Source organism: Semicossyphus pulcher, unplaced genomic scaffold (genome assembly GCF_022749685.1).
Source record: "Semicossyphus pulcher isolate SPU_LCO1_2020_fin unplaced genomic scaffold, fSemPul1.0.p SCAF_17, whole genome shotgun sequence".
Taxonomy (NCBI): Eukaryota; Metazoa; Chordata; class Actinopteri; order Labriformes; family Labridae; genus Semicossyphus; species Semicossyphus pulcher.
In genome coordinates, this window is record NW_027211681.1 from 7402498 (window position 1) to 7422377 (window position 19880).

Sequence of the window (19880 nt, forward strand, 5' to 3'; positions counted from 1 at the left end):
TGTTTCAGTGAGAAACAATATTTGAACTAATACATTTCACATTGAGAGGGAATGCTGGAATCGACTTTACTGACCAACATTCACAGCTTCTTTGTACTTGTGTCATTGAGTCATATTTTTAGGATTATAATCAGCCAATATAAACATCTATGATGAAAGTTCTCCGACTACTTTCAACTGGTTGATTTGTCCCAGCCGTGGGTTGTAGGTGACGTGTGGCACATCACAAAGTTGTAAATTGTTAACAACAAGTCTGTTATGTGGCACTGCAGTAATGAGATGACTCACACATCCCATGGTGCCTGAACCCTGACATTTGCCATTCTGGCTTTTCATATTTATTTTTTGGGAGAATGCAGAACAACTTTAGAAAGCAAAATCACAGCATGGGTCGCAGCTATGCCAAAAGAAACGCCACAAGTCCTCCCTGAAAAACTGAAAAACAGTTTGAGGCGGCTTGAAATGTATACATAAAAAAGTTGTTGTTTTAACCAAAGAAATAATAATGTGTTCCTATTGAGCTGTGCAATGATCATTATTGCAATGTAAAAATACACAATTAAGGTCATCTGGGGGTGTTGGATGAGTAAGGCTTAACAAACCTTCCGTTTTCATTTATTTACAGATTTACATCTATTTACGTATCTACATCATTCATTAAAAAGACACTTTGTAAACAGGCTTGGCAAGACGATCTTCCATATTAACTCTCAGTTGTTGATTTACCCTCATTGGGGATGCTGAGCTGAGGGGTGGAAGCATTTTGTTCTTTGTGTCTGTGTGATTTACTCTCTGTTCTTTGCTTGGACAGCCAGGGGCTGTCAGCAATCTCCCAGCTGTAGCCTCTGAAACACAACTCATGGGCCTAATGAAGCAAGGCACGATTACTTTAGCAAAAAGCTGCCTTGCCTTAAGAGGGGGAAAGGGCATCAGAGTATTCATAAACATGCCCATAATTCTATTTTGTTCTAGGAACATTTATAGGAGAAAGTATCTGTAGATCTGACGTCATATTCGGAGAAAACAATCGCGACATTGTTTTCTGAATACAAATTAGCATACATTAGCATGAATAAAAGTCCATTTTCCAAATTAAACAAAAAATAAAAAGGGCAGAGATAACATTTTTATAGAGCCGAAACATTTTAGACTTTCTAAAAAAAAAAAGAGTGCAACACAGCAGAAGAGTAAACAAAAACACAATAAGCAAAGCTTTGACAACTAATGAAGGTCATTTCCCTCAGCAGTGACAGACGCTCACAAACATGCAGTGTTACTCTTAGCTGTTGCACTGTTTATATTCTATTACAGCCTGATATGATCTCTAATCTAACAAGTTCCGTTACCTAATAGCCCCCCCCATTGTTTCCAGACTGCTTTATAAGCACTGATATGCCACAACAAATACACATTATTAAGTTGACGATTATAGAGTATTGCAGAGGGCCTTTTGCCAGCAGGAGGACTGATACTGTGGGGATCAATAGACACCCAGCTTGCCAACTGCTCAATGGCCACAAATGACACTTAATACATCGGGTATCGACCCTTAGTGCACGGTGTCAGCAGGTCGCACACACAGGAAATCCAGTAGATTATCATTAAGTGGCGTTTAGGTCAATGAAATAATGTAAAAATACATTAAATAATGCAGGTTAACCAATGTAGGTTGTTTCTAATGTGAATTTTATTTTGAAAATAGCATCTTCTGGAGCTGCTTTCAGGGCGGCCTAGATTTTCACAGTAGTGAAGGACTAGGAAGGACTTCTAAAGCACTCCTCCTCTCAAAGGAGAACCCTTCTACAAACACTTGGGTTCCCTCCTTGAGACACCAGTTAACTAATAAAATGCTGCCCATGTAATGGTTAAAAAACACTACAGGAAGAGAGGCTCTTAAGTGAACATATTAAATGGCTGTTAACCACTAGCAGCACACGAAGAGATTACCAGCCCCTGAGCTTCTTCCTCCACAGATGGTTGCACTACCTGAGGCTACAACGTCCAATGTTAACTCTGAGTCCCAGTTTAGTACACCACATGGGTACGATACACGGGTCATTTTCAACACAGCAATAACTCACCAGCAGCCGAGGCCCATTAGGGGTTATCTGAGAACTCTGGCTGTGGCCCGCTGTGGAAGTTATGGGCTCTGCCTTTTCAGTGATGTATGGCTCTGTTTAGGGCACCTGAAAGGTTGCCATGTTGATGGTATCGCAGTGGTAACTTTATATTCCCACTGCTTTGAGAAGAGTGCGCGGGGAAGATTCATTTTTAAGAATCAGTACGTGCAGAATGAATGCGAGTACGATCATTGGAAGTACTTCCTTTCAAAAAGCAATGTCAATGATGGCATCGTCTTCTTTGTGTTGAGTGGGATCTCCACACTTCCGCTCTTCACCTTTCTTGCTTTGCATATTAATGAACAGAGTGTAATTTACTGAGCCGTTGTGGTTCATGTGTTTTCTTTAGTCATTAATCAGTTTATTGCCCTAAAGTGCCTGGCATGTATGGCTATATTAGTGTTCATTCATATTTACGTCGTCATAATTAAGCTGCTATGGTGATCACATGTTTTAATCCAGGTACACAGAAAAGAAGCACATGTGCTGGAATGTGTGTGAGCACACAACTATGGGTAGGGGTGCAATGATTAGTCGACATGAATCGATGACAAAATAAGTTAACAACAACTTAAATTGTCAAAAATACGTCATCGAGCGTGTTTTTCATGCTGTACGCTGACTTGACATTGATTTCCGGAGCTGAGTTTGCTAAGGAGTGAGGCATCTCGCATCCTTACTATCTCTGCTGACAGTTGCGCATGCAAAACAGCGACCGGGAGGCAACAGGTAAACAAAACATGGCAAACATCCTAAAACTTCTGGGAGCAAGAAAATAGTCGCCTGCGAGATCTGTAAAGCGGGCTTTGCTTATCACGGGAGCATGTCGGTAATGCGAGAGCACCTGAAGAGAAGCCACGCTGGACCGGTGGATGATTCACATTCGACCAGATAAGATAATTAGCTTCTCAGCTAGCCAATGTTAGCTATCTATAGATGTATTGGCTATTAACATTAATATAACACTGTAATGATATAGAAAGACGCTGACGCATCTCTCTTTTAAACATCAATTGTGACATTTTACTTAACAATCCAAAGTAACGGCCACGCTGCGTGATTGTTCTCTCGTTTACATTTTCAGTCCCTCACCTGAAAACACCTTCTCTCCTTCTCATCTGCTTCTTCCTCCTTTATTCATCTTCGTATCAGTAGTAGCCAAATCAGAAGCCAAATTATTAAAAGACATATTTTTGAAGGGAGAACTCATATTTATTGTCTTTATTGTTTGTTACCACATGCTTAAAAGAACTTACAACCAAACGTAAAAGCTGATAGCTAAATAAGAGCCATTAAGTAATTGTGGAAATTATTATCCGACTAGTCGACTATCAAAATAATTAGTTGCAGCCCCATTTAAGGATACTGGCAACACTAAGGTGGGAACAGGTTACAAATACTGAGTAAAGGAAGGACAGGGTGCCTTTTCCGTAGCCAAACTGCACATCAAATTGCCTGTGCACGTCTTTGCAGACTAATGCAGGAACACTTAAAACACACTTACTTTTAAGATGATAAAAGGAGATCAGATACTTAAAGATTCGACATTGAAGGTTCAGAAATCTTAAATGGCACAATCACAAAGTCAAGCACAAAGAACTAAGTCGTGTGTGCAAATTCAATGACGGCGAATCCGAGTGCATCAACCGTTCACGCTCACGCAGACACGTAGCTCACACAACTCGCAGATCGCTGTGCACAAAAAGGGTGGCGGCAGTGGAATATAAATTGGATGTGTGTGATGATTAATCATTGTCTTGGCCAGTCTCATAACCTTTAAACAGCTGTGCCAATCACAGGGAGATGCATGACTTTCGAAATGGGAGGGAAAAATCCAGACTCCAAGAGGAAGGAACACTGTTTTTGCCCAGGAGTTTTAGTGTCACAACATGCTAAACTGATATCACCAATAGGCATGATAATAATAGTAATAAAATATAATAATAATAAGGCTAAATTTGTGGAGTTATGTAATGTTTCGAGAGTGTGATGCTGTGCGTTTTCATTGGCTCACAGTGTCCCAGACGATCACCATATTTGCATGCCAAGAGAAAGACTCAGATATTCGCTTTACTATAAATATTCCAACTTTTTTTTTCGTCTTTTAAGTCACAATTTGCTGGTTGCATGAACTTTGTTTAGCTCAAATATTTTCCCATCTCAGTCAAGATGCTACTTTGCTTTTGCTGATAGCAACATGGATGTATCATGACCTTTTGTTGTCCTAAAAATAGCCCGATCTATCCCCTGCCTCGAGAAAGAGTCCCACATGTCAAACTGAAGACATGATACTGGAGTAGTGCTGCAGGCTTTCGCTTTATGTGTAAGTACGACTTGATGAGAGAAAATATATGGCTTGAGTTAAAGTGGAGAATAAAAGAACAGACCATTGAATGTGCTGACAGTGGAGGAAGTGTAGCAGGATGAAGTGGAAACATTTCCTTTGCTTCTGCTCAAATAGGTGCAAGAGAAAGCATTTAGCTAGCAAGTATAGAATCACTGGAGGAAACTCACATTGTTCATGTACTCGCTCAACAAGTCTTGAAGGGCCTGTCGAACGGCGTTGCACTCAGCCACGATGCGTTCGCGGCGGTCGTCACGTGTGCATGAAGAGTCAGCCATTAGTGCGGCGCCGCTGATGATGCTCTCCAAGCGTTCCTCCAGAGAGGGCCGGAAACGAGCCTCGCTGAATGTCAGAGGGTCCAGGATGATCTTGTTCTGGAGGGCGAAAAAGACAAGGAAGAAGGTCAGGGTAGAAATACAAAACCATCTGGGGTAAAGCATGACCTAAAGGAGGTCCAAACTGAGAATCTGTGACCTGTTATAAACCATTATTCACATTTCAGAGATTGTTGGTCGATGAGAGGGGTCAAGTTTTCAATGGTCCATTGGTCACCGAAACATTCAGAGCTCATGCTTATGTTATTACACGTATACCTGTGATGTAGTACAGCTTGTGAGTGTTTTGGGAGGTGAAAAGATAAAGTCACAGAAACTGTCCAGATGAATTCAGATACCAGTATAAGCATGGTACACTGTGTACAGTGTAGTGTTCGCAGCATTGAGTGAATTAAGCACCTGTTTTATTGAATGTAACCATGATGTCTATCAATTATTCTGCATTAGGTCAGTAGTTAGCTTGTTAGCATGAGCCGGGCTAAAGCCCACCGTGTCTGCCTGTGGAGCTTGCATTATTGTTTCTCTCTGTAATGTAGCACAGTGTAAAAGATGTTCGCTTCAAAACCCTGTTAACAATGTTCTGATGCCGAAAAAAATATATACGTTTAGGGAATAAATTGATTTCATAAATGTGCACTCACAATCAGACTAAACTTAAACTTGCATAAACTAGAAGACTACTTCAATCTGTAGTCTGGGACAGCCTTAATTATGATACCGTTAGAATGGTAAATGGACTGACACTACATGTCACATTCACACACTGATGTGAAAGTGCCCAACTCTCAATCAGTCATCACATTCACACACCGTTGGCTATACCACTGGGAGCAATCTGGCGTTGCCCATGGACACTTCTGCATGTAGACTGAGGGAGCTGGGGGTCAAACCACCAATGTTCCGGTGGAAAGATGACCGACTCTACCACTGTGTCGCAGCCGGCCCTTTGATGGCGTGCACAAAATAATATGTATGTAAAGAAAAACAAGCACAGGATCAGATCCCTCCAGGGTTTAGAGCGAGCTTAGACCATGGCGTGTGTGTGAAGTGAGAAATGTAAAGCTGGAAGTCTCTCTCCAAGAGGAATAATGTGCTTGGTGATAAATCCCTTCAAGGAGAAAATGAAATTTCAAATAGAAAGCATCAGTTTTTTTTAACTAATTAGAATAACAAATAAGTTATATATTCAGTTATATTTGCGTCAGGAACATAAAAAAGATTCCACTGTGTTTAAAGAAAACGGCAAACAGCCATCAGATATTCACAGAGGATTGTTTACAGTGGTATTAAGATGTATGCAAATTGTTGCGCTGAATGAGGCTGAACCCCTCTGACAACAATCAGCTACTGTGATGATAGGCAAAACCAGGGGTGCATTAAGAAGGTGAAACACAGGGCAGCTTGACTTGAAGATAACAAATTCAAAGTGATGCTGTACACAAAATCACTGAGGGCATTAGACACTCACTTCCTGTTGACTTGGAAGGTTCTGGGCTGTTTGAGGGTAATAATGAGAGGAGAGAATCAAAAGGAAGCGGCCATTACTGCAGCTTTTTGAGCTCTGGTAATTCATGTCTTGCTTTCATTGTGGACCTCTTAAGTACGACGTGAGCCCAAAGAGACGTCTCCTTATATAGTGCCGTATCAGATCTCCGCAGAGGGGGAATGACTGTGTATGTTGTTTTCATGTCCGTGCTGATCTAATGTGCCATGCAGCTGCTTGTATCATGACGGTTTGAAAAGGGTAATGCTTGACTCCTTTCTTAAGAAATGGGCACACTGCTTCATGCCTCTTGTGTTCTGCTCTAACATATATTTAGAATTCACACAGCTTTCATACTGACGTACGAAAAGAGGTTGTAATTTTCAGCTTTTCAGCTGTGTGAAAAATGTAGCTGGCGCCATTTACAGAGTGTTCTGTAAGAGGGAGAGAGACAGCTCACATTGATGTGACCCCCCCGTTCTGTGAAAAACATTACTCAGGTACATCTGAAAACATTACTCAAAGGGCACAGGACATGAGTGTTAGAGGCATATCAGAGTTTTTATATGAGTATTACTAATGTTTTCTACATCTCTTTCTCAATCTGATTCCAATCTAACCTGGAGGTGAAAATGCTTGTGTTCATGTGAGTGTTGTATAGAGCACAATAAGTTTATCTTCCGAGCTTCCCCTGACATTAATGTGAATACTGCCGCAGTAAAGCCATTTAATTTAATGTTGACTTATCTCGGTGTGTTCAATTTGGAGAGCTAGGAATACCGATGGATCAGCGAGAGGAGACACTAATTCTCGAAGCAGAACAGCAGCATGTGCCTCGCATTTTCACACAAACAGCGTTTAATCATATCCCTTACATCTACTCACAGGGGAACGTTTAACTAGCAGCAGTTTGAGTTCGGTCTTTTCATCCTAAGGTTCAACAAAACCAATTAAATTAATGATTTTAATGCTTCAGCGCCCAGCACAACCAAAGTTGCATTTCAGTGTCATCTGAGCTGTAAATAAACAAAACATTCATCAGTTCCTCTGAGGGGAGAAAGCCCTGAGATGTAGGTCTGTGGAAGGGTGGTGGAAGTGTTGGTGGTGGGGGGGATAACACATAACGGAGCAAAGGTGCAGTGTTCGGTCTCTCCTAAACCGGTGTAATCCTGGGGCAGGGTGCCAGACTGTCAAATGGTGCATATTAACATGCAAGGTAGGAGAGTGCGAGCCTAACCTACTTTTCATCTACAGCTGGCAGGAAGGCGCGGTAAATACAAGGTGTTGTGTTAAAAAAAGATGGGGAGGGGAGAGAGAGTTTGAGGCTACAGGAAATAAATGACAAAACAAGTTAGGAGGAAGAGACAGACGGAAAGCAATTTCAGAGAAGGAATGCAAAAAGGGACAAAAGAGAGACACAGTCAACAGTATTTCAAAATAAAATACAAGCAGTTTCATTCATTAGATGTTCAAGGTGGGTTTTTTTTGCCTCTCTGTCTTTAACTTTACTGGACTACAAAAATGTGAGGTACAGAGGTTCAGATATGTTCTTGTCTCAATGAAACATACTAGTCTTGTAACGGCTAAGAATACTATGACAAAACCATGAAGTCAAACGTATTGTATAGCATTGATGTAACGTTTCATTTGGACTTTAATGTTATCTCAAAGATTTCATCTTGACACTACGGTTGGCTCCGTTTGTCCCGGTTGTAACTCTGGCTTTTCCTCGCTGACGGTCGCTTTCCTTTTCAGACTGTTTGCCTTCATCAGAGCGTCAAATTTGTTTCTTTTTTTCTTTGGATTTTCACTTATTTTTGAAGTTGTATCTGTAGACATCGATCTTTTCTTTGTTTGTTCAGACATAGTAGATTACTGTTTACTCGCAACACTTGCAGAGACCCGGAAAAGCAGCCACTTAGCTCCGCCTACCCTCTCTGGCAGACCAACCACTGCTGGGTGATGGAGAACGCATAACTAACTGGACGCCGCTTGTGATTTTTCCCACAAATGTTGCCACAGACACCCAGTCCATAATAATATTATATACTGCAAATACAAAGGCTTTCATCAGTGGGCCATAGGCCTAATCAACAGTGCGTTACCTCATTCGGTGATAGATAGTGACTTAACAGACATTTATTTACATGAAAATATTTGTATTGTGTATACTGACATTATATTCCATCCATCCCCTCTTGCTTATATTTAAAAGTGGTAAAGCAGGAATAGTTGTGCATAAACAGATGTTGATTAATGTGTTGTCTAAAAGCTCCTGATGCCATCATTAGGGTATTAAAGCACATATTCAAAACTTTGTGTTGCAATAATCAATACTTGAGCCAGCAGTGGATTTATTCATGTCTATGCTTTCACAGTGGAGTATGGAGCCTTTCATTTTTTCTTACCGCCTGCTCATAAAACAGATTCTTCAGTGTTTTCGCATTATGCTTCTACTGATGTTAAATTAATGTGGAGAATGAGAAGTGTCTTAGATGTACTGCGTCTCTGCACTTGGATCATATGGATTTTATTTTTTGATCTTCATATCTGATACTAAATAAAAGGCTATAAAAGCATATTTCACTGTAAGTTTACATAATGTATTTGTGCTGCTTACGCCAAGAAATACTGTTTATCTTTGAGTATCACTATCTGATGGGGAGGCTCACGTCATGGACTTTGCCTCTGCATATGGGGTCCCTGCTCTACCAACTGAGCTAATCCAGCGTCCCTTAAATAAGAACCTCGCTATTAAGACTTAAGACTATTAAGACTATACCGCTTATCCTGTCAGGGTCGCGGGGGGGGGGGGGGGGGGGGGGGGGGCTGGAGCCGAACCCAGCAGTCATTGGCCAAGAGGCGGAGTACAACCTGGACGGATCACCCGTCAATCACAGGGCTGACACATAGAGACAGACAACCTTCTATACTTGCACTCACACCTACAGGCAACTTAGAGTCACCGTTGAACGAGCAGGTCTTTGGACTGTGGGAGGAAGCTGGAGTACCAGGAGGGAACCGACATATGCACGGGGAGAACATGCAAACTCCACACAGAGCGAGACGTTCAAACTGGGATTCAAACTGGGAACCTTCTAGAACCTCTGTCTCATAGAAGCTAAGTAGTACCCAGTGGATATGGATGTGCATTGAATAAACACATTATGGGCATCATGACGTTATGGGACACATAAAATGGGAGTTAATTGAAAATGTACAGCTCCATAAAAAACTCTACATTTAGCTAGTACCCATTAAGGTGAATCTCTTTGAAAGAAAAGTAAATAAAACATCCCTTTTCCCCAACCTTGTTGTGGAATTACTATCTTAATGTTGACGTCTACGTCAGAATCAGAGCTTTAGGAAGCCAAAGAGGAACAACGGAGCTCAACACACTGTGGATCTCACCAAAGAAAGATGCAAAGAAGAATAGAACATCAAGGGAAGCTGAGAACACCCTTTGCTGTACTCGATTGTTATTCCACACAGGATGTCAGGTTGCAATTATCACTGGGAGTTGGGAATAGGCAGAGTAGAAAGAGCAGCAAATGCTCGCATGACAAAGGCTGAGAGGTTTTCAAGGTAATTGGCATTGGCTGAAGACATCCTCCAAGAAGCTTACAAACTTGACTGATAGTGTCAGTTCCTTCAATGAGTTTCACCGTGTTACACTCATGTTTTTTCAGGCGTTTGCTGCCTTTGAACTTCCAACCATTAGCAATTACTTTTTTTTTTTTGCTTTAAAGGCCAGGGTGAGTCCTTTTTTAAGGAACCGCTGACACGTGAACAAAATAAAAAAAGACACTCATTTAGGTGTTTAAAAAAAATGCTGCAATCAAAGCCTTTAGATCCAAGGCCTTCTTATATGACTAATATCAGACTACAACATTGATACATTAAGATCATTCATTCATAAATGCTTTCTACATCCATTATTAACACCAAACATATCCTTTTGAATCCTATGTGAGGAGTTTATTTTTCCCTTCTTCTCGCAGTTCACAGAGCCGAGTCAGCTTCTGAGCAGTATGACTGGCAAATGGGGATTTAGTGCATTGTTCAAGGATAATTCAGCAGAGCATATTTGCTGACACTGACTTTTGAAGCCTTTCAAAGAAGCAAATCAAAACCGGAACATTTCCAAAGTCCTTAAAGGAAAGAGTCAATTTATCTAAGCGGAGCGCCAGGTCAAACGTTCTCTGCTTTGTTGTAACATACTGTGCAGCTAACTGAAATGTACTCCAACAACTGTAAAGAACAACGGCCAGGTCAAGATTTCCAAATGGTCTAGGGACAGATGTATTGTACTTTTATGATAGGTTGTTTGCCAGAGCGGTTGGACAGATCTTACCTGCAGGGTGATGAAAGAGTTAAGTTTCTTTCCCGAAATCTAGGCCAGGCTTTAAGCTTCAACGTGAATGTTGATTTTGACAGTGTATCACCACCGGAGGCTACCTCATGTGCTCCCCACAAAGGACGAGGTCACGAGTTTGGCCCCACTTTGGGGCATTAACCAGTGAGACAGGGCACATGTCACATCAGCCTACATCAAATGAGCCTCCAAGGACTTTCCAATATTTGATGACAACTATTTTGTCTAAGAGGGAAGTTCAACAAAGTCTTGAGCATACCACTGGATGGCCTCTGGTGGCCCCATTCCAGAGTTCAAGGGCTGTTTGGTCGTGACTATTACGCTGTTTGACAAATGCCCACACTGGCCCAGGAGGGGCATTAGTCATAACCCACTCCCTGATTGATTAACCTAATGAAGAGCGCCTGGGTCAGTGTTGGGGTTTGGACTTTTATTGTCACACATTGGAAGGCAACTTAAACAGCTATAATGAGGCCAATTTGTGTGGGTGGGCCAAATAAAAGAGGATTAGTCAGTTACTTTAAAGCAGCTATTAATGAGAGTGTAAACACTTGTGATCATGTGACTGACAACATCAAATCTCAATGCATAAGGTCATATTCTCACACCAACCCGTGCCCGATTTTTGCAGCCATTCAAAGCCTGCAATCAGTATGGACGAAGCACCTCGCACTTCACTAGGAAAGATACCTACGTGAAGGCTTCCTCCAAACATTTGTCGAATCGTAGCAGCAGAGCGGATATAAAACTCACATCAGTAAGGGTGCACATGTTTGCAATATACCTTTATGGCTTGTTCATTGATCTTTTATATAAAGGAGCACTTCTGCTTTACAACAAGGCATCACTATGATGTGATCGGATCAGATCTCAATAAAATATACGCTTACCTTTATATTGAGTGTTATATTCCTGCCTGCAACCAATATTTCTCTTTGGAAAGTAGAACAGCTGTTTTTTGTTCTATGATGTAAATAACTCTTTAGAACCAAGTATTGTACCAAAAAGATAAAATAGAACAAACTAATGTATGCACATGTATCTCGAAATTTGACTGTGTAATCCTTTTTTTAATCCAGCCATGTATTCTTCGTACAGCAGGCCTCCTGGAGTACACTAAATATTTCAAGGCTGAGCCTTTATGTTCTTTTATATTGTAAAGTAAGCATAAATGGGTGTTGCTAAATCTTTTATATGAAAAAACAGTAGGACATCCGACTAAAGACCTCAGTACGTTTGATCCTCACAGTTTCATGTAGTACTAGAGTGGGGTTCAGTGAAGTTCAATCAGCCTCATGGGTTAATAGACACAATGTAAGAAAACAGAACTACAAATTAGTGTTAAAGCATTCAAACTGAACAACATGTAGAGCTGCGGTTGGAAAATTAAAATGTTTTCAGTGGCAATAATTTTAATCAGCATGGATAAAGTTATTTCTTGTGGTGAAAATAGTCAGAAGTATTACATTCTTCATCAATTCCCTTAATGAGTCAGAACCACAACCTTTAACAAAACATTCATCATTTACAAATTACCTCATTTACAAAAAACACGACTTGCTTTTAAAAATGAAAATTTGGGAGAATAAAATGTTTGGTTAAATAGTATTTGGCAATCAGAACAAAACCAGCCAAAATATTATTTTGGAAAATGCAGCCATATAATTATTCAATCAGAAAATATATTCAACCACAAAAAAAAAAGCCTTAATAAAAAATGTTATTCAAACATTGTGGTACAAAAATGGGACCCCACTGAACCCGTCAATTAGCTACCAACAGGGTTTTCTGTTGGAGTCTGCTGGTGGTTAAAAACACACAGCATGCTCTGGCCTTTTTAATGAAAGTTCAAATTTCCCATTGTTTAGTTGGCTTTCCCCTTTGTTCCACAGTTCCAACAGGGATTATAAAAATGAAATTAATGTTTTGAACCTTTGCCACTCAAACCAAAGCCTTGTGGAACCTTTTAATGTTTTAGCCCTCAAGCTCATCACATGTATCGCAAAGAAAACTGTATAAATAGCATAAATAATGCATAAATTAATATTAGCATGGAATATGGTTAAACACTTGCCCATCATAAATCTCTATGGTATTTCAGGTTTAAATGCTTAAGGTTTAACTTCTATATACATTACAACACTACAGTGTGAATATATGATAAAATAAATGAAGAGCCATTGCATCACTGGGATGTAGGTGCTTTGTTGATTTGAATTAGGGTTTCTTTGTTGTTAATTTTTGTATTTGATTTGATTTATTTGATTTAAAGAGTGGGTATTATGCTGTTTCACATTTTAAGACATATATATAATGTTACAATGCTGGATGTCCAGACTGAACGTGGGCGAAGTTTCAAATCTGTAGGTAAAAGTATGTTGGAGTAATCCCCAGGCTTCTCAGCTCAGTCTGCAGGCTGCTGTGAACACCAGGTTTCACACTGTTTTTTTCTACACACTGCACTTTGTGATGTCACAAAGCTGGCCAATCAGAAGAAAGTGGGCTTGTAGGGTCTTGTAGGGACAGAGCTGACTGAGTCGTTTCAGGCAGAGGCTGTATGAGGGCCTGCACAGAGCACCAGTGTGAGAGATTTTTTTTTTTTTTTAGTGTAGTGTTATGCTAAGCTACTCCACAGGTATCGCAGAGTGAAATATGAAGCTTGAAATAAGCATAACACCCCCCCTTTAAAAAATTAATGTAAAGAGGCTTAAATCACAACTTTGGCAATAACATTATGTAGATTTTGTAATTGACATCGTAATTGTTGAATTGTGTAAATATCATGAAATCATCATATTAATCACTTCATTGAGAAGTACTCACTCTCCCAAGCCGATTGCAATGTGTACCTATTATAAGTGCACTAACATGTGAACAGTATTATCACTAAATATACAATTTATTTACCATGTACTACATCTGTCATAGTTATGGTTGAGTAAAATAAAATAATTCACAAAAAAAACCAACCACAAGTCATTAAGAGCAAAAGCAAACTGGGAGATAAAAATAAAAGCCCATCTACTACAATTGTACTCCCATATACTGTACAGCAGTTTGACCTCATAGGGAATGTAAAGCTTTACTTTAGGGAAGGATGTTCATGCCTGTAATTGTCTTACTGTGGCCCTTGGAGGACTATATGAATTATTAAGTTAAGTGGTATTGTAGTTCTTGTTGCGGCTTCATGTTTGTGTCGTAAACATGCACTGCCATTGAATGTAGCAAAAAATGTCCTCTGAACGGTAAACATACCACACAAATATCGCATTAAAAATCAAAAAGTAAAGCATTCTTAAATGATTAATGAAGTCAGGGAAAAGAAGGGGCAAATTGGTGCAGAGAAAGGAAAAGACACATGAATTAGTAAAATAGTGTAACCAGCAGGAAATCAAGCTAAGAGCACAGCAGTCCTAAAATAGAGTGCATGCCCCATTGAGTTCACCGGGTCCGGTTTGAATACATTTTTCGCCTGCAACTATCCCCGTCCAAAACATGTGCACAGACTTTGTGCTTTTATGGAAGCCGAGTTGAAACATAAACAAGAGTGGAATTACCGTACACATGTTAATTAAAACTGCACTTTGAACAAAGACAAGAGCCGTCCCGACTGCCAACAGGGACGCATTCAGTCAACAATCCGACTCTATTCTCCAGATGTCTTCAGCGTGTTTGAGGAATTACACTATATGAATATTTTGAGCGGTGTTGTTTATTTGGAAATGAGGTGAAAGAGAGGGTAAAAATAGAGGAAGCTAGACAGAGCCGACAACGTAAGAAGAAGAACACCACCCACGGAAAAAAAAATAAAACAACTTTCACACAGGCATTTAACAGAGAGATAATTCCCATTGGTCCGGGCATGTTGATTAATGATTAAACTCGTATCCTGCTGGTTTAATTATGACAAGTTGGACTGCGACCTGTCTCATGTAAGGTATACCTTAAGGGAGATATCATGGTTATGCATATAATCAACATGATGAGGGAAAATAAATAACTTGCAGAATAATCAACATTTTTTACATAACATCTACAAGTTTTGTTCTCTGTGGGTAATGCTCACGTGAAATATGCCTGAAACTAATAGTCGAACGCACGTTGTTTCAATGTTTATACCATCCGAGTAATACCATCCGATTTATACCATCCGAGCAAGCATAACTCGTTCCCTTGGGTTTGCACCACTTGACATCTCATTGCTTTCCCCCATTTCTGTTTATTTTTTTCCCGCCTTGATATGTTTGCTCAAAAAGTAAAACAGTGATAGCAGACGATACGGCGCCACAATTCATCGCTGTTTCAGTGGGAGAGTGGTGATTCTTTATGCGTTGACTGAGCAGGTCGGGGGGAAATAAGAGTGTGAGTCCGTCTGCGTGTCTGCATCCAGGCTTTGTTGCCATGACATTCACTGAAACACTGCATCACAAAACAGGAAGATAAAAGCTTTTTCTCCCCCCCCACCCTCTTCCTGTTTTCCAAGCGCACTTAAGAAGCACCCGAAGGTCACTTGTCTCTAAATGTATGCGCATGCTATATGATGTGCAGCTCAGCGGGCCCGAAAAGGCAATCACCAAAACTATGTACTCTAAACTAATAGGATCCTCAGCAGTGATGCTCATGATACTGAAGGTAAGATATAGCTTGTATTGAAAACTGTGTAGGTTAAATTATGAGCGAGTGCCTGAATGTTTATTAATGCAGCAGATGCACACAGACAGAGTCATAAATCAAACTGTACAGTAGCATAATAAGGCCAACAAGGCTCCTCTCCTGCCCAGGTAATGGTAGTTGGAGCGGTGCCCGGCCTCTCTGCCAATAGATAGTGAATGTGGACGCACAGTGAGCTGTAGGGGGGAGCAATGGGAGGTTTAGGGAGGGGGGGGGGACAGGATTTGGCTGGACACGCTAGACGGTGTCCAATGTTTCATGTATCAGCTGATGGCTCTTGAGTATTGGAACTTTTCATTTCACCCTTCGATCTCATGAAAACTCGACACAGAAAGACTCATTTAGTTTAAAATGTCAGTTCCTTGGTTTTACAACGTACTTTTGTTTAATAAGAAATTAAGCATTACATTTTCTATGACCCTGTTTTCTTCAAAAAAATACATCCCCCTCGACTCCAAAATGACAAACTTCTTTTACGTCTTCCCTGGAGTTAAAGCTATTAGGGCCAGAGAGCAAACTGAATGTCAAATGAAGCTTTTACTGCAGGTTCAAACAGCCAGACAACTATAATTATAATTTGCTAATCACTCCGAGTCTCTGCCTCTTAGTTATAATCCAATGAACTCGCTGGTTTATGTTCATGAGGCTGTCTGTCAACCAGTGATGATCCTGGCTGAGGGGTGTGTGATAACCTCACCTGTAGCATCTCTTTGCTGTCATTGAAAGGAATGTCCCTTCCCCCATCACCACCCCATCAATAGTCTGAAATACCATTCTATGGATCCCTTTAGGGAGCTCTACAACAGATGTAACTCACAGGGCTTTACTTCCGTGCACACTGATTTCATCAATTGAACAATGTTAAAGCTGCTGTGAGGTTTGTGTCAATTATGGCGACCCCTGTGGACAAAGCGGTACGTAGTACATGAGACTGTGGCGGTACATAATTTTTCTAACCGTGGTGAAATACTAACAGCCCCTCCTAAAACAGTGCTTAAGTGATAATATTAATACGTTTTCACATTTTATTTCAGTTTCAATTAATTTATTGAACCTGGGATTTTAAGTAGGCAAGCTATAAATAAGCGGTGATGACGGTCACGGTTGGCGTCACATAACTGCGGTATTGCGGTCATGCGGTTAGTGTTGCAGCCGTAGTTGTCTTGATTGTCAAACCTATCACTGTGAATCTTTTCCGCGAAAAACAGTAAACAAAGACACTTGCATCTGTGTGCTGTAGATCGCTTCATCTGACGCTGACCAAGTAGCAGCGACTGATTGTCTTGTTCGGTTTTAAAGGTCTAACAGAGGCATCAGTATCAATTTTAGTCTGTTTCGTAACCAGCTAAAAACTCCTCACAGTAGCTTTAAAGAGCTTAATAATTAGTTCATAAGTCGAAGCACAACAATGCCCACAATTTGTAAAACTCGTCTTTAAACTTATTGAAAGGTGTTAAATCAGAACTTGTCATGCAATTAATAACTAAACGGATTAACAGGATTCGATGTTGGCTCATTAACAGAATTCAACACAGCGAGAATGACAGCACTGTTGTCAGTTTAATTGTGTTTTATAAATATCTGATAGTCTGTCTTGATCGCTGCTTGTGTTGTGTTAACTCGCTTTGGACAAAAGAGTCTGCTAAATGAAATTGTAACATTGTGACATTGTAGATAGTGCTGTTATGATCCTGCAGTGGGAAGCAGGAGCGAGTTCTACAGACGCCGATTTGACAGGAGTGTCCAGTTGTTTAAAAAAAGGACACAAACTTGGGGTCATCAGCAAAGGCACACCTGCCGTCTTCCAAACTTATCTCATTTGATGTGTTTGGAAGATAAATGGAATCAATGTTTCTGGACGTCAGTCTGTTCCGCTTCACCTGGGATTCCAGTTAATGACGTATTGGACAAGTTACAGAAAACAACAGATTGATCTTTCCAAGATGATGCCTGTCTATTTGGAACACATTTAAATACATTTTTAATGATGGCAAGTGTGCAAAGTTAAGAGCTCATTAGACATGCTATAAAGATATGGACCTCTAACAGGCATGCACTTGAATCTCCCTTTGTTTTGTTAGTATTAGGCCTATGCTCTCCAAAGCAGGGGACTATTTGGATCTTAATGATTTTTTTTTTTCTACAAGCCAGTTTGTATAAGTGTATCAAGTTGTTATCTTTAAAACATCTAAGATTTACCAAAGCAGGTAATTTAAAGACGCCTCACAGAAGACAAATGTATACGAGCTATTCACTATACGACGTTGATACCAATCTCAGGGTTTTATGTCTTTAAGAGCAACTCATTGTTGGAAGAGCTGGTGATTATGTTTGCCTTCAAACAACAGCAAACAAAACACAAAGCAATCAAGCGCAAGGACAAAAAACTGCAAATCAATCAGCCCTGTGCGATTCTGCAACAGTGCTGGAGGAGAAGAGGCGATTAAGTGACCTCTAGCTCGGGTTTGGTGAGTCTGTTACCCATAACATCTTGTTACAGGGAGAAATCCCCACCACCACCACCTCCTCCTCCTCCTCCTCCTCGCACTCAGAGCCAATCTCAAAATACCTGTGACAGTGGCCTTCACAGTAAAGCCGGGGCCAAGATGTCAGTAAGTGAAAGCACTGATAGGGCCAACCCTTCAGCAGCCGACTGCCTTCACAGCGAGAGATGTGGGAAAAGAAGAGATAATGATGTAATATTGTATTTTCTATTATCTCATTTAATGGTGTGACAGACCTTTCTGTCCACCGGCTCATTCGCACCTGCAAGAGAACACCTGGGTGCCCTTCACACTTCAACTATTAAAGAGAAGTTTCAACCTTCTATCTATCACAGTTAGGTGTGTGGAGTGAGAGGACTTGCAGAGGGTCTGTGTGTGTTTTTTGGGTGATGCTTGTTGGAGCTGCAAAATCTGTTCTGCTGTTCCACTAGTGCCATCATTTGACATAGTTTCAGCTTAGATTTTTAGTCCCTGTCCTTGCTTATATTGCAAACTGGCTATGCTTCCAACCCCGAAAAAGACATCCTGGAGGAAGAGTCAAATATATTTGTCAGTCATACTATATATTTTTACTATCATCATTGGCATCGTAACCATATCATCTGTCTGTCGCTTGTCTCTAGCCATCTCTCTCTTTCTGCATCTCCTTCTATCCCACTTTCTCGGCCCACTTGGTCGGGGACGATGGCTGCTCACCAATGAGTCTGGTTCTGTTCGAGGTTTCTGCCTCTTAAAAGGAGGTTCTTCCTTGCCATTGTTACAAAGTACCGTATTGGTCCGAATATAAAACGTTTTTTTCTCCCTTGACATACACCTGAAAAAGTGGGTTCGTCGTTTATTCAGGGTCCAGACTTTTAAAGGTCAATATACGTTCAGATGGCGCTACTTATCTGTAAATGACTAAGGCCAGCCGTCCCTCACAACCACAGTGCCAAAGGGGATGAAAGATGGAGGGACACGGTGATCATCCAGAAACAAATGGCTTAAAAAGTAGGCCAAGTTAACCAACAACACAGAGGTTAACTTGGTGTAATGTCTGAAAATGGTGAGCCCACAGAGATCGCGGGCCACTGTAGCGCCGCGTAGCAGCGCGGCTAGCCGAGGAGCTCCGTGCCCCATTCTCCTGCATAGTACGAGTACGGTCAGGACTTGCTCTTTGTTAAGTGTCCAGAGTGTATGGTCTTCAATCCTTGACACTTCAGGCATGATCCTGAGCAGGAGAGCTCAGCTGTCTCGCTCAATGTAGCAAAGCTAAGGAATTTATATACAGTATATATAAAGATCTTAATATTACAGACATGCAGCTATTCAGTTACTTGCATGACATTACCCCCCACCCCCCCTCATCCAGGGGGCATATACTGTATGTGCTGGTTTTAACTCCCGGCTGTGACAGTCTACTCCATAATGAGGGGAACATTAGAGAGGATTGCATGATCTTGGAGTACAGGGGAAGGCCCCCAGCTGAGCACAGCACACGGAACAGGCAGATGTTGAAGCCTGAGTTCTTGCACTGCGGTGATGCTCATATATAGGAAACCATGGAAAATTCAGAGTGTAGAGATAGCGGATGGCGTCGTGGTTTATTCCTAGCCGAGGCCCTGGGACCCCATGGAGCTGTTAAGACTGTGAAAGGTATTTGAAAAGGTATAGGAACGTGTCAGGAAAACCCCATTTTTAAAGCACCACGAACTAGTTACTGCCCCACTTCCACAGCAGAAGCAACATGCTGCTACACCTTTAAGGCAACAAAACAGGAGCTAAGAAGCTACACCACAGGTTCACACTGAGGAGGTAATTATCACCATCATGGTGGACCTGCTAATTCCAATTCATTAACCACTGTTTACTGCAAGTACAATTAAAAGGAAATGTAATCAGGAATAACAGGGATATAAAATTGCAATTGATATTTAAATAATGTGTCTTTGTACTACCTTTGTGAGATGGGTTACATGGCTAAAGGGTGGAAGGAAAGGTAGAGTAGAAAAGTAGACCCTCAGTGTGTCAACCTAATGCTCCTGTGTCTTGATAAAGGTTAAGACCAA

At 40.9% G+C, this 19880-nt stretch overlaps 1 protein-coding gene across 1 annotated transcript in view; it reads right to left on the reverse strand.

Moving 5' to 3' along the window:
* The window catches only part of ctnna2 (catenin (cadherin-associated protein), alpha 2), a 335256-nt gene that overhangs the window by 229957 nt on the left and 85419 nt on the right, over positions 1-19880 (reverse strand). The window contains exon 7 of the mRNA XM_069665324.1: positions 4635-4838. Coding sequence (XP_069521425.1) covers positions 4635-4838 — 204 coding nt within the window. The remainder of the gene's footprint in view (positions 1-4634; positions 4839-19880) is intronic.